This window comes from Zootoca vivipara, chromosome 16, assembly GCF_965207765.1.
Source record: "Zootoca vivipara chromosome 16, rZooViv2.hap1.1, whole genome shotgun sequence".
In the NCBI taxonomy this organism is placed as follows: Eukaryota; Metazoa; Chordata; class Lepidosauria; order Squamata; family Lacertidae; genus Zootoca; species Zootoca vivipara.
In genome coordinates this window covers 14,408,709-14,421,035 of record NC_142599.1, presented here as the reverse complement: position 1 = coordinate 14,421,035, position 12,327 = coordinate 14,408,709, and the positions used below count along the sequence as shown (strand labels likewise).

The 12,327-nt window shown below is 46.6% G+C and overlaps 1 protein-coding gene across 6 annotated transcripts in view; it reads right to left on the bottom strand.

Annotated features, from left to right (window-relative positions):
- Positions 1–2,178: 2,178 nt before the first annotated feature.
- The window catches only part of DGCR2 (DiGeorge syndrome critical region gene 2), a 50,322-nt gene continuing 40,173 nt past the window's right edge, over positions 2,179–12,327 (bottom strand). For all 6 annotated transcript variants that reach the window (XM_088660121.1, XM_035097864.3, XM_035097863.3 and 3 more), the window contains 4 exons: positions 11,483–11,686; positions 4,532–4,684; positions 3,479–3,715; positions 2,179–2,701 (listed from right to left, as the gene is read on the bottom strand). In XM_088660121.1, coding sequence (XP_088516247.1) covers positions 2,460–2,701; positions 3,479–3,715; positions 4,532–4,684; positions 11,483–11,686 — 836 coding nt within the window. In that variant the 3' untranslated portion in view covers positions 2,179–2,459. The remainder of the gene's footprint in view (positions 2,702–3,478; positions 3,716–4,531; positions 4,685–11,482; positions 11,687–12,327) is intronic.

Below are 12,327 nucleotides of genomic sequence, written 5' to 3'. Positions count from 1 at the left end.
AAAACCCGCTTTTATTTCTCATACTTCAGAAACGCTCAGCACCATCCAACTCAGAACATGTACCTGTGGCCACAGCAGTCCAGCTACACCTGGACTTGCAGCTGAGAGGCAGAAGGAGCTGCAAGTCCTATCAATAAAGGAAGACTCCCTCTTGTCCTGCACTACATCCTGGGCGGGTGGGTGGAGAAAATCCAGGAACCAGATTTTCCTCGGCTGCGAGGCAACTTCTGCAACCATTCGGAGGACATCACATTTGAAGCCGTCCCTTGCAGTGGCCATCAGGTCTGGCTCGGCCACCACACAGAGCGGCCAGCGTAGGGAGGAGGGGGGGGAACCCGTTCTGCCAACCTATCAATGCTTGTTACACAAAATCCTATCACAAGACGGGTTTCCTTGCAGTTTCACCCCCCTGGGGACAACTCCACAGACCACTGCTGTGTTCTGAAGGAGGGTAACTGTATGAGCCTATACTATGCCGCCAGAAGGACTGTGTCTGCAATGCTCCTCGAGGAAAGGAGATCCTCTTATCAATGATTATCTAACATGCTCGGACAGGACCGTGATTGCCGCGCTGCAAATTGTCTTCCATCGGCTTGTGCTGATTGTTTTCAAGGGCTCTTCGCAGCTGCCCTATACGGACTTGGGCAAATGGCTTGCCGAGTGGGTACCATCAGCTCCCGACCAGCAAGCAGCTCTCCAGGGATTCAGAGAGGGCTCGTTTTCCCCAGCCCTACACACACACACACACACACACACACACACACACACACACACACACACCATGTTCCTTTCCTGTCCCTCTAGGCTTCCTGCCTTTCATAAGGTAAGAGGAACACATCAATGAAAGATGGGAGATTACCACCTCCTCGCCTGGCCAGCCTCTCCAAAAGGAAACTAGCTAGCGACGAGAGGGGTCCTCTCGGCTCAATTCGGAAACTTCCTCGGTATTTACAAGCTCTCTGGAACGAAACACACCTTGCCTTTCAAACTGGAAACAAAACTTCTCAGGGGAACGCTCCTGTTTGGGAGTAACACCCCGAGCGTCATGACCTAAACTGTACAAAACGCATCTTCCGACTCAGGTTCGTTATTAATTCCAGCAGTGTTCACTCACGGCGGCTTTTGTCAAGCGCCAGGGACCAAGGGGGAAGGTGGCCACCTGCCTAGCGACTCTTTCAATCCCATTCCCACTTACGACAACAGTGGCTGGATGCAATATTCATTGCTGTGCTAAACCCCACCCTCACCCAAAAAACCTGCTATCGTTTTTAAATGATACTTTAAGGCTTCAACGATCAACCCCCCCAGTGGTGTAAAATTAACATCGATCCAAGTAATTCTAATGAAAACCCAGAATTAAAGAGTGGAGGGGGGGGGCGCAGAACCTGATGACAATGGACCAATTCATCGAAGTTTTATGGAGTTTCCGGCACCATTTCATTCCCCAAACCCAGAACCTTAAAAATGCACAATGCCTGTTAGGAGCCACTGTGTTTGCAGGTCACAGAGTTTAAAAGAGCCGCAGTACAAGACTTGCAGTTTCACAGAGAAGGAAGCAAGTTTTTTGCAAACCGTCCCCCCTTGCCCCTCCCCCCACATTTGGATCTCACTGTCGAGGAAACAGCCAAATATCCATCAAACCCATTTTTAAACCTCACAGTCCCTCCTCCAAGGCAGTGTTGAAAGGAACCTGACAATCAAAAGCTGCATGTCCACGTCTACCTGCCTCTCTTTTCTTTGGCTCATGTTTCTATCTGCCAGGAGGGTGATGGGTTTGCGGTTCTGCCTTCTGTTCAAAGGGACACCCAACAAGCAGCACCAAAATCCAATCTTCCGTGCTCAAGGAGGAAAGGTTTGAGTTGCGGCCGGGGAGCGTTTCAGGGCGACAAAAGAGATTCTCCAGCAGGCAGGCTCTCTGTAAACGCTTCTGAGTTTCCAAGCTCCTGTAGCCCCGTCCCCACAAAATTCAAGAAACGTCTCCATCCAATGTACAGCTCGTGGTTTCCTTTCCCGTGATTCACGAGGGAGGTGGAAAGAGGCCAAAAAGCTATCCGTGCTTTTCCTTCCTCCTTGCGAACAAAGAGCTGGGGTGTCGTCGTTCAAGAAAAATAAAAAAGAACATCCTCTGCATTCTTTCATTAGTGAGAAAGGTGCAGGTTCCATAATCCTTTTTTTAAAAAAAGAAAAGAAAAGAAAAATAAAATTTAAAGAGGGCAAGCCAACCAGGCTAGAAAATGACAGCAACAGCCAAGACGCACGATTTCCTAGAACATAAAAGTAGTGTCCTAAATAAGAGAAAAAGAAAGAAAGAGAAACAAGGAGCAGAGCTTATTTCTGAAGTTCGGTCCATTAGTGTCCGTCTGTACATCTGGTGTGCAAACAGTTGCTCAAAAATTTATTTCTGACCGGCAGTAAGATTTTTTTTTTTCTTCAATCCCCTCCCGCCCCCCAATTTTCCTTTATACAATGGTATTCAGAGAACAGTGACTGTGGAGGCTGCCTGAAAGTGTCTCTGCCGGCGGGCTTTCACTTAAGGGCGTGTCGGGAGGTACGAGGAGGGTGCTGCTGTCAACAGAGTCTTCCAGCTCTGCTGGAGAAGGACCGACCGAAGGAGGAAGAGATTCCTCTGTCAGCGGCGGAGATGCGTCGCTGTTTCCGAGGGACAGCTGGTTGCTCTGGCCTGTCTGGGAATGGATTCCACCTGGAAAATGGAAAAAAGCAAGGAGGATTCAACAAGTCAGAGGTGCCACTCTTGAGTACGCTTCCGAGCACAATTTGAAGTCTCAGAGCTGACCTTTGAACCTCCAAACGGGCTCAGCCCTATATACCTGAATCTCCACACCCAACACTCGGCCCGAACACAGAGGTCCAGCTCCGAGGGCTTTCTGGCAGTTCCCTCCCTGTGAGAAGTGACGTTACAGGGAAGCAGGCAAAGGGCCTTCTCTGTAGTGGCACCCGCCCTGTGGAATGCCCTCCCATCAGATGTCAAGGAGGTAAGTAATTATATCATCTTTAAAAGACATCTGAAGTCAGCCATGAATAGGGAAGTTTTCAATGTTTTGGGTTTTATTACGTTTCTGTATATGCTAGAAGCTGCCCAGAGTGGCTGAGAGATGGGAGTGATACAAATATTACTACATTATTATTATTATTATTATTATTATTATTATTATTATTATTAGCATAATCATCATCAGTTACTTGGACATGGCCACCACCAATTCTTTGGAGCAGAATTCCATTGGCCATGCTACCTGAAGCTGATGGGAATTGCAGTCCACATCCTTTGGAGAGTGCCATGTCCCTGGACTAAGCTGACCAACAGTGGTCCTCTAGGATTTCAGGAAATGCTGTCTCCCAACCCTAACCTGGAGATGCCATGAACTGAACCTGGCACCTTCCATGTGCAAAATGTGCTCTACTGGTATAGCATCCTGCAGGGCAACAATACTCGAAGGACAACATCCCAGTGATGTACCTGGGGGAGAACAAAGAATGCTGTCTGGGTTAATGGAAGCTTCGTACGGCGGAGGTGGGTCATCGGGATGCTGAATATCTGGGTATTTGTACGCCGTGTAGGGAGGAGGAGGGTCGTGGAAATGAAACGCCCCACCTTCCCCATCATCGGAAAGGTGGAGCGGCGTGAGTCCAGTCCCAAAGCCATCGGGGCCGTAATCGAAACCGGGCATCCTGCGACCCAAGTTGAAGTGGTGCACTATTGGGGGAGAGGGGAGTTAGGAGAAAAACACACACACACACAAAAAAAAAACCCAACCCGAAACGCCTTATTATTCCACCACTACCTCTCGTCAAGTAGGTCGTTCGTTCTGCAAAGGGTAAGCCTAATTTGAAACCCAAAAGCTCTGTGAACTGAAAGTGGAGACGCTAGTATATGTACTTTTCTTTGCTTGCTTGTTTTGAACACAAGGAAATTGTTAATAAAAACTAATTAATGCAAAAGGCTCGGTCCTGTTAAGGATGAACAAAGCATCGCAGGGAGTTACCAATGAGGAACTGACATGAGCCATTCAGAGACTCTGGGCCATATACATTGCTAGCCCTGACTAACTAGCCTAACTCTGAGTAAGGCTGCAAATTCTGCAATATCTAGAAGGCCAGAAAGTTTCCACACCTACACTGGGTCAAAGAGAAACATGTTTTTAAAAAACAGCAGCTGACAGTTGCACATAGGTGATTTATTATTGTTGTTAATTCAATTTCTTACCCACCCTTCACCGTAATGTCCAAGAATGAGTGAAAATATGGTCACAAGAGTAGGCTGCGTCTAGCGTGCCTTCTCTAACTTTCTTCTTTTATCTTCCGGTTTCTTATGGCAATAGTGGGAACCTCTGATATTGCTGGACTACTTACTAACACTGCAACAACACCCTAACCCTAACCGACCAGGGTTAAAAAGGTGCATATTCAGCATAGGACGGCAATGACTTAATGAAGGTGCCAGACGCACCCTTGTTGCAAAGGAGAACTCCGCAATTGGGTCTTCCAGATCAAGCAGAGCCAAAGGACTTACGGTTTGCTCCAATCAGAGACTCGATGCGCTCCCTGCGCCGCTGCCGTAGCCGATGGACCATGAAGAGGAGCAGGGACAAGATGAGGAAGGAGGAGATGCAGCTCACAATGAGGCGCATGCCACTCGCCATGGAGTCGAACAAGCTGTTGCCATCTGCATGGAGGAATCAAAAGTAGAGATCCGGTTACATTACGGCAAAAAATCAGTGGTGTGCGGTTCATTTCCAAACAAATTCTTTTTCTGGCCATTCAGCAGGAGGGACCAACCAAAAAAGAACTTCCTGGAAAACTGTGGAAGAGGAAGGGGAGATAAGAGCAAGAACGTGTCTAGATGTTCAGCCTCTGAGCCAAACTTGGCCTGCCGGGCCTCACCCATTGGTCCATGTGGCCGTTTTTCTGAAACCTCACCCACCTGAGGTCGCATGTGCCATCTGATGTTGGGCAGGCAAGAGAGGGGGACGCAGAAATCAGAACTGAGCTCCCCGCACAACTTTCTGCTGGACATCCTCTATCCCAGGCATCCCCAAACTTCGGCCCTCCAGATGTTTTGGACTACAATTCCCATCATCCCTGACCACTGGGTTCTGTTAGCTAGGGATCATGGGAGTTGTAGGCCAAAACATGTGGAGGGCCGCAGTTTGGGGATGCCTGCTCTATCCCAAAAGGCAACCTTGACATGTTGACAGGACAACCCCACCTGTCAATCGCCTGATGACACAATGGCGGGTGATTGACAGGTGGGTGGGGTGGGACCTGTAAAAGTTGGCCTGCTGGGATGGGGGAACATGAAAATCTGGCCCGCTGAGTCAAACAATTTCTTCACACAATTCTTGGTAGCCTGGGCCTGCAGGCTGCTTCTAATGAAGACTCCTCAAAATGGTGTTAATCCTCTTCCAAAAACATCTTTCAGCACCCCCAGTATGCTTTTAAAGCACCTCTCAGATTTAGGGTGCAGACGCAGAACTGAGTCCTCTCCGTGCATCTGGACAGGAGTCCTGAGATGCATGCTGGCTTTCCTAATGGAAGCTATGATCTGGGGGAATCAAACCTCTTGACTTGAGAGCCAGTGGGGTGTAGTGGTTAAAGAGTGTCGGGCTAAGACCTGGGAGACCAGAGGGTTGCTGTATGGGGATTAAATGAAGAGCGAGAGGACCACGTACACATCATGGTTGGTGGGACATAAATGCTATGCAATAAGTAAGCCAAGAATAGATGTAAGCTTTAACGACTGTGATTCCTCAAAATTAATAATCCACGTGAGAAAACACTTCCCAATAATTGCATCAGCTGAGAAGCCCTCTCTTCTGAGAAATGCACTGTCAGCTAAAAACGACTTTCTTTTTCATATTGCTCCTACTGCAAAACAAAATTAGCTAGTCTCTAATCTGTTTTCCAATACAAGCAAATCCACTTACCGGTAGATACAAAGCATTTGGAAAGCAAAAATGCAAGAAGTGTTAAAATCCTAAGTTTGCAACAAGACAAGGGGGAACAATTGTGAAACCACCAGCTGCCCATAAATTGGATTGGCATACGACCTGTTATTCTAGCATTACTGCTTCTTGTCATGAAGCGTACTGTAACCTGATTCAAGAGCCTCTCTTCTGAAGTTAACCAAGAAACAGGAAGAGTATGTCGTGCCTCATAACAAGGGGTGGTGGAAAAATAATTGAAAAGCTTAATATAAATGTATTTTGTTTCCAAATCCAACCAATTTACTAAAAGCAAAGTCATTTTCTGAGTTTAGATCCTTATTAAAGCCCAAACAGCACCACATATGTGCAGCTGTTTTAGACTGGCCTTCACAATGTGAATTTCTCTTTTGAAAGAAGAAGAAGAAGAAGAAGAAGAAGAAGAAGAAGAAGAAGAAGAAGAAGAAGAAGAAGAAGAAGAAGAAGAAGAAGAAGAAGAAGAAGAAGAAGAAGAAGAAGAAGAAGAAGAAGAAGAAGAAGAAGGGGAAGGGGAAGAAGAAGGGGAAGAAGAAGGGGAAGAAGAAGGGGAAGAAGAAGGGGAAGAAGAAGGGGGGAGGAGGAGGAGGAGGAGTTTGGATTTGATATCCCGCTTTATCACTACCCGAAGGAGTCTCAAAGCAGCTAACATTCTCCTTTCCCTTCCTCCCCCACAACAAACACTCTGTGAGGTGAGTGGGGCTGAGAGACTTCAGAGAAGTGTTACTAGCCCAAGGTCACCCAGCAGCTGCATGTGGAGGAGCGGAGACGCGAACCCGGTTCCCCAGATTACGAGTCTACCGCTCTTAGCCACTACACCACACTGGCTCCCAGCACCTGATGTTTTATATATGCTTTTAATTATGTTTTATAGATGCTTGCAGACTAGTTTTATTATATTTTTCGTATTGTTGGCTGCCTCAATATACTTTATTCATGTGCGGATTAAAAATATTTAATTGAATAAACGGCAGGGGTGAGGTGCATGAACAGTCTCCAGGGAACCACATTTGCAAAAGCACTGGGGGGGGGGGGAGAGGCTTCAGCATCCTCAGTAAGAATAGAATATTGACCAATTGTTAAATCAGGACGAAGAGGGAATGAAATGGAGCACTCTGGGGAAGTGTGGCCGGCTGAAAAGAGTATAAACAGCAAACAACAGTTTCAGGTCCAGTTTCACTACTGCCGGGTTATCACCCTACTGTTCAGACAAGACAGCATCCGGGACTTTTCACAAACTGTAGCTTGTGGGCAGGGGGCTTGCCCACAAACAGAGGCAGGTGTGGGGAAACCTTTGGCCCTCCAGATGCTGTTGAACTGCTACCTCCAGCATCCCTGGCCACTGGCCATGCTTGCTGGGGCTGATGACAGCTGCAGGCCGACAGCATCCGGGACAGCCAAAGGCTCCCGCACACCTGAACTAAGCACTGAAAGAACCGGGCATCTGGCCCCCTCACAGGCACAATAATGCAACAATGCGTAATAATACTGCTCACATTTCGGGTCACCTTGCCTAAAAAGCAACCTGCCACAAGCGTTAAGCATAAGGGCAGGAACTTTAGAAATAATCGAGAACAACCTGCCACGTGCGTTCCAAGAATCCAAATACATTTCACAACAGCCAAGAGCCGATTCATTTCCCAGGCAATCCCAAACTGTAGAAGTCCAAATAGGTTCATGTCACCAGGGTTTGGGAGAGGGGCGTCTCTCCAGTTTGGTCAAAAACTATTCCCTCTTTGGCTGAGGGAGGGGGGAAATACAGAGTTTCCAATTCTTAGGCAAGGAAATTTCAACCAACCAAGTGTTTCCGTCAATTTCAAGGTAACAAGACGAAACAGCAGCAGCAGCACCATCTGCTGGCTACTTGCGGCACTGATGGGCATTTCAAGTAATGATGGCATCACATATAACAGAAAAGTGAACAGTGGGTGGTGGTTGTTTTTGCAATGCATGAGAGATACCCACACCTGGATGCCCAAGGTAAATATGTTCCCAGGACACCTCCCTGGCTTAACCCAATTCAGCAGGCTCCTTAGCACATTTGCGACTTTCCAGTGATGCAAATATCCTCCCGTTTCCTTAAAAGAAACAAGGTTGACTCAGACTGGTCCAAGACCTTGGTTATAATGCAGCAGCTCTTATACAAAGAGTAGGAAGCTAGATCCGACTGGTGAGTGAGATCCTTAGCTTTTCATATCCCTCACTGGCCAAGTTTGACAGGTAAGCAAGTTTGCCTGCCTGCCAGTCGCCTGCAAATGCCCTTTTGGCCCCATCACCTTTCTACCTGCCCACACCCAGCAGTGCAAGCGGGCATGGCTTGGCCAAAATGGCCCGGTGGGCCAAAAGAGGGGAGGCCTGCAGGCTGAAGGTTCCCCAACTTGTTCTTAAAACTACAAGGCTGAACTGCCAGGGAGGGGAGGGCATCACAATGTTTGTGGGCAGGCCAAGATTCTGAGGCAGAAGGAGTTTTCATCCACCAGAACCAGGGTCAATGGAACAAAATATCTCATTGACAGGGAATCCTGGCTGAGCCACATGGGATTCGTTATGCTGTTATAATGATCACTGTCTGGACACGATTTTAAGAAGAAGCCAAGTATAGGGTTGCCAGACTCAATAGAGGACAGTACTTCTGTGCCTTTAATTGCCCTGCTCTTTTTTGAGTCTGGAAACCTTAAAGAGAAACCAGCAGACCCTTTGTTTAATTTCCAAGCAAAGGGTCTGCTGGTTTCTCTTTAAGGTTTCCAGACTCAAAAGAGAGCAGGGCAATTAAAGGCACAGAAGTCCTGTCCTCTATTGAGTCTGGCAAGCCTAGTCAAGTATCCCCATCACTCCCACTCTAGTACCAACTCGCAAGAGGTGAGTGGCAACAGGATTGCAGCCAGAACAGAGCGACCAGGAAATAAGAGCATGTCTAGAGACCACTGAAGCACACATGTTCACTAGCCGCAGAATGTTGAGAATCATTTGGAAGACGAAAGGGGGAAGAGAGGTGGATTGGGAAACACGAGCTTCTTACAGCTGGTGATATCCCGAAGGACTGCACGGCTGGCAGCCAGGTACCTCAACCTGGAGCACTCCTTCGTAAGTGGTGAGGCTATACTGCAACGTTTTGCTGCAGAACTGGCCTCTCCTCCCTGCCCACTTTCCAATACCAGTGTTGGGCAGGTACCCTAATTCACAAATACTCACACGCAAGAAGGCAATGCTGAATGCCCCTTATGCAAAGCGACAGCTAATGATTGTATTTCTGGTCCTGGCTTCTAGTCAGACCACAGCTTTCCAGATGTAATGCAAGGGGAAACTGCGGCTTGATAAACCACAGAAGATTCAAGTTACAGTGTGCAAGGGAAGGGAGGAGGGGAGGAGGCATGAAGCTGTGAGGCTTGAAGAGCTCCCTTGTTGCATTTGAACAGAGGCAAACTGAAATTTGCAGCAGAGCTGGAAGAAACACGCATGGCTACTAACACATTAAGGGTCTTTTTCTGCCCCAACACTCATACATTTTTTTTAAAAAAAGATTCCAGGTAGGAACATAAAAAGAGCCTGCTGGAAGCCCCAATAGGAAGCATATAGGGAGGATGTGAGGGCAGAAGTCCTCTCCACACCTGCTGTTTCCAAAAGCTGGCATTCGGACCGTTTCTGTCTGTGGAGGCAGCAACTTATCTTTGTTGCAGAAATCAAACCACAGGACATCATTTGTTTCCTGCCTGATGCTTCTCTTTCTTCCAGGTACCTGGGAGAGGCTCCTGACACGAGTGCCAGAGAGTCCTCAGAACATGGTACAAAGCATGTATTTCTAAAGGAAACGTCAAAAGTACAGAGGCTAACTTCCTTCAAAGATAGTGGAATATTACAAAAAGCTCATGGCAGTATTTCAGCATGTTACTGAAACAGCTGCTCAACCCTTTAGATTCAGCTTACGTAGCAGGTGCTTTGCTTTACTGACACGGTCCAAGGGTCCACAGGTTAGAACATTTCTGCACAACTTTCCTTGGCACCCAGAGCCAATGATACATATGGTGGCAGCCAAAATAATATAAAGTATATTTGATCCCCAATCTTCCAGCCATGACCAGAGGTTCCACTGATCCCTCTCGTGTAGCTTGGCCATCTATTACCGTGTTTCTCCGGATATGCGCGGTGTGTCGGGGGAGGCAGGCGGCGGGAGCTCTTCTCCCCCCGCCGCCTCTCGCCACGCTCAGCTTACGCTCTTTTGGGTCACCTCTGCCAATGGGCCTTAGCTCCAGATGGTCTCTAGGGAGGTGACCCTGCTTTCCTTTCCTGAGGTTGCATCTGGGTTCCCTTCTTGGGCCAGGTGAGAGGTTTCTAGCACGTCAACTTTGTCTCTTCCTGGAGCTGAATTTTCAACAACAGGGGGCTGGCTGGAAGCTTTAAGGATAAACTACTATTTCAGTAACATGTTGAAATATTGCTTTCAGCTTTTCTGTAATATTCCACTATGTTTGAGGAAGTCAGTCCTGCAATTTGGTTTCCACGACACCTTCCACCGAGCAAGAAATTATTCAGGTTTTCCTAATGAACATGTATTAAGCATTAGCATCATGGGGCGGGGAGTACATTGCTTCTCAAAAAGGTAAGCTTTTCACAGAGTGATGGAGAAACATATCCAAGGACAACAATTGTGGCAGAGGAGAAGAAAGGTCAAGTTAATATGTTGGTTTGAAAAAGGAAGAACTCTTTATGTATGCGACCACGGCTGCACGGATGTTACTGACCCAGAGATGGAAAGAAGACAAACTCCCGACCAGAGAAGAATGGCAGATTAAGTTAATAGATTATGCCAAAATGGCAAAAAATGACCAGAAGAATCAGAAATCAGGAAGATCAAAATTTTAATAAGGAATGTGGGAAATTTGTAATTTATCTTAAAAACCATTGTAAACAGCTAAAATTGTTAGTAGGATTGGAATAACACTTGTAGTTTAATGGTGGACTTTGGAAATACAGTCATACCTCGGTTTAAGTACGCCTTGGTTTGAGTACTTTCAGTTTAAGTACTCCGCAGACCCGTCTGGAACGGATTAATCCACTTTCCATTACTTTCAATGGGAAAGTTCGCTTCAGGTTAAGTATGCTTCAGGTTAAGTACAGACTTCCAGAACCAATACACTCATACTTCGGGTTAAGTACGCTTCAGGTTGAGTACTCCGCGGACCCATCTGGAACGGATTAAACCACTTTCCATTACTTTCAATGGGAAAGTTCGCTTCAGGTTAAGTACGCTTCAGGTTAAGTACAGACTTCCAGAACCAACTGTGTACTTAAACCGAGGTACCACTGTAATGGAAATGTAAAAGATTTGGATTATTATAAAAGATGCAGGAGGAAAGGACTAACATCAGGACCCACAAAGGGGAGGAGGGGGAAGTCCAGAAGATTATTTGGAATCTTGTTTTTATGGTGCATGTTGGATATACGATGGTAAAACTTTAATCTGAAAAACCAAATAAATAAACTTTAAAAAAAGAAGCAGCTCTTACCAGGATCTAAACAAGTAAACTTGCAGCACTCCTTGGGGTCTTTCCGATACTGCTGGCAGCCCTGAGGCCGCTCACATAGGGCCGCCACGCACATCTCTGGCTCACCATTGTGGCACGTGCAACTCAGGCAGGGGTCATCTCCTTTTGGGGTGAAATAGTAGCCTTCATCGACAATGTTGTCTTTTATATCTACACAGGTTTGACCTGAAACAGGAGAGGCATACACACACGTTAGCTCCCACCTTCCCTCCCAGTAAGATGCACCTCGCTTTCCTCGACAGAGGGCAGAGCAGTGTGGGTCTGTGCAGAAGCTAGCCTACTGTATAAAGGATCAAGTCTGCATGCCTCCTTTGGCTAGCTTTTGTCTTGGCCCTGCCCACAACTGGCATGTCGCCTCCACCAACCCCACCGGAAGGCTGCCCAGGAAGAAATACTGGGCTGAAAAAGGTTGCCCACCCTGACAAAAATCTTTAAAGGCAAAGAAACAGGTGTGAGGCTTTTAATACCAATCAGGATAGATAAAAACCAATGGTTACACTATAGTCCAAAGGGTATTTATCAGGAAATAAGGATTTGTTTCAAGTTTTTCATGTGTGCTATAACTCAGTCTGTGCTGTTGTTTTTTTAAAAAAATTGTTTAACCACATCAGTTAACAAACATGGAAACATGTGCTATAATGTTATTGTTTTAGTTAAATAAATTGTTCACATTCTTATTATGGAAATGTTGATTTCTCTTTCCAATAAAGTACTGCAGAAAAGTTGTCTAAATATGAACAGTTAACTTATTAAACCTCACAGTAATTTCATAATTATCTGTCTATGTATTTTGAATAGTACAGTAT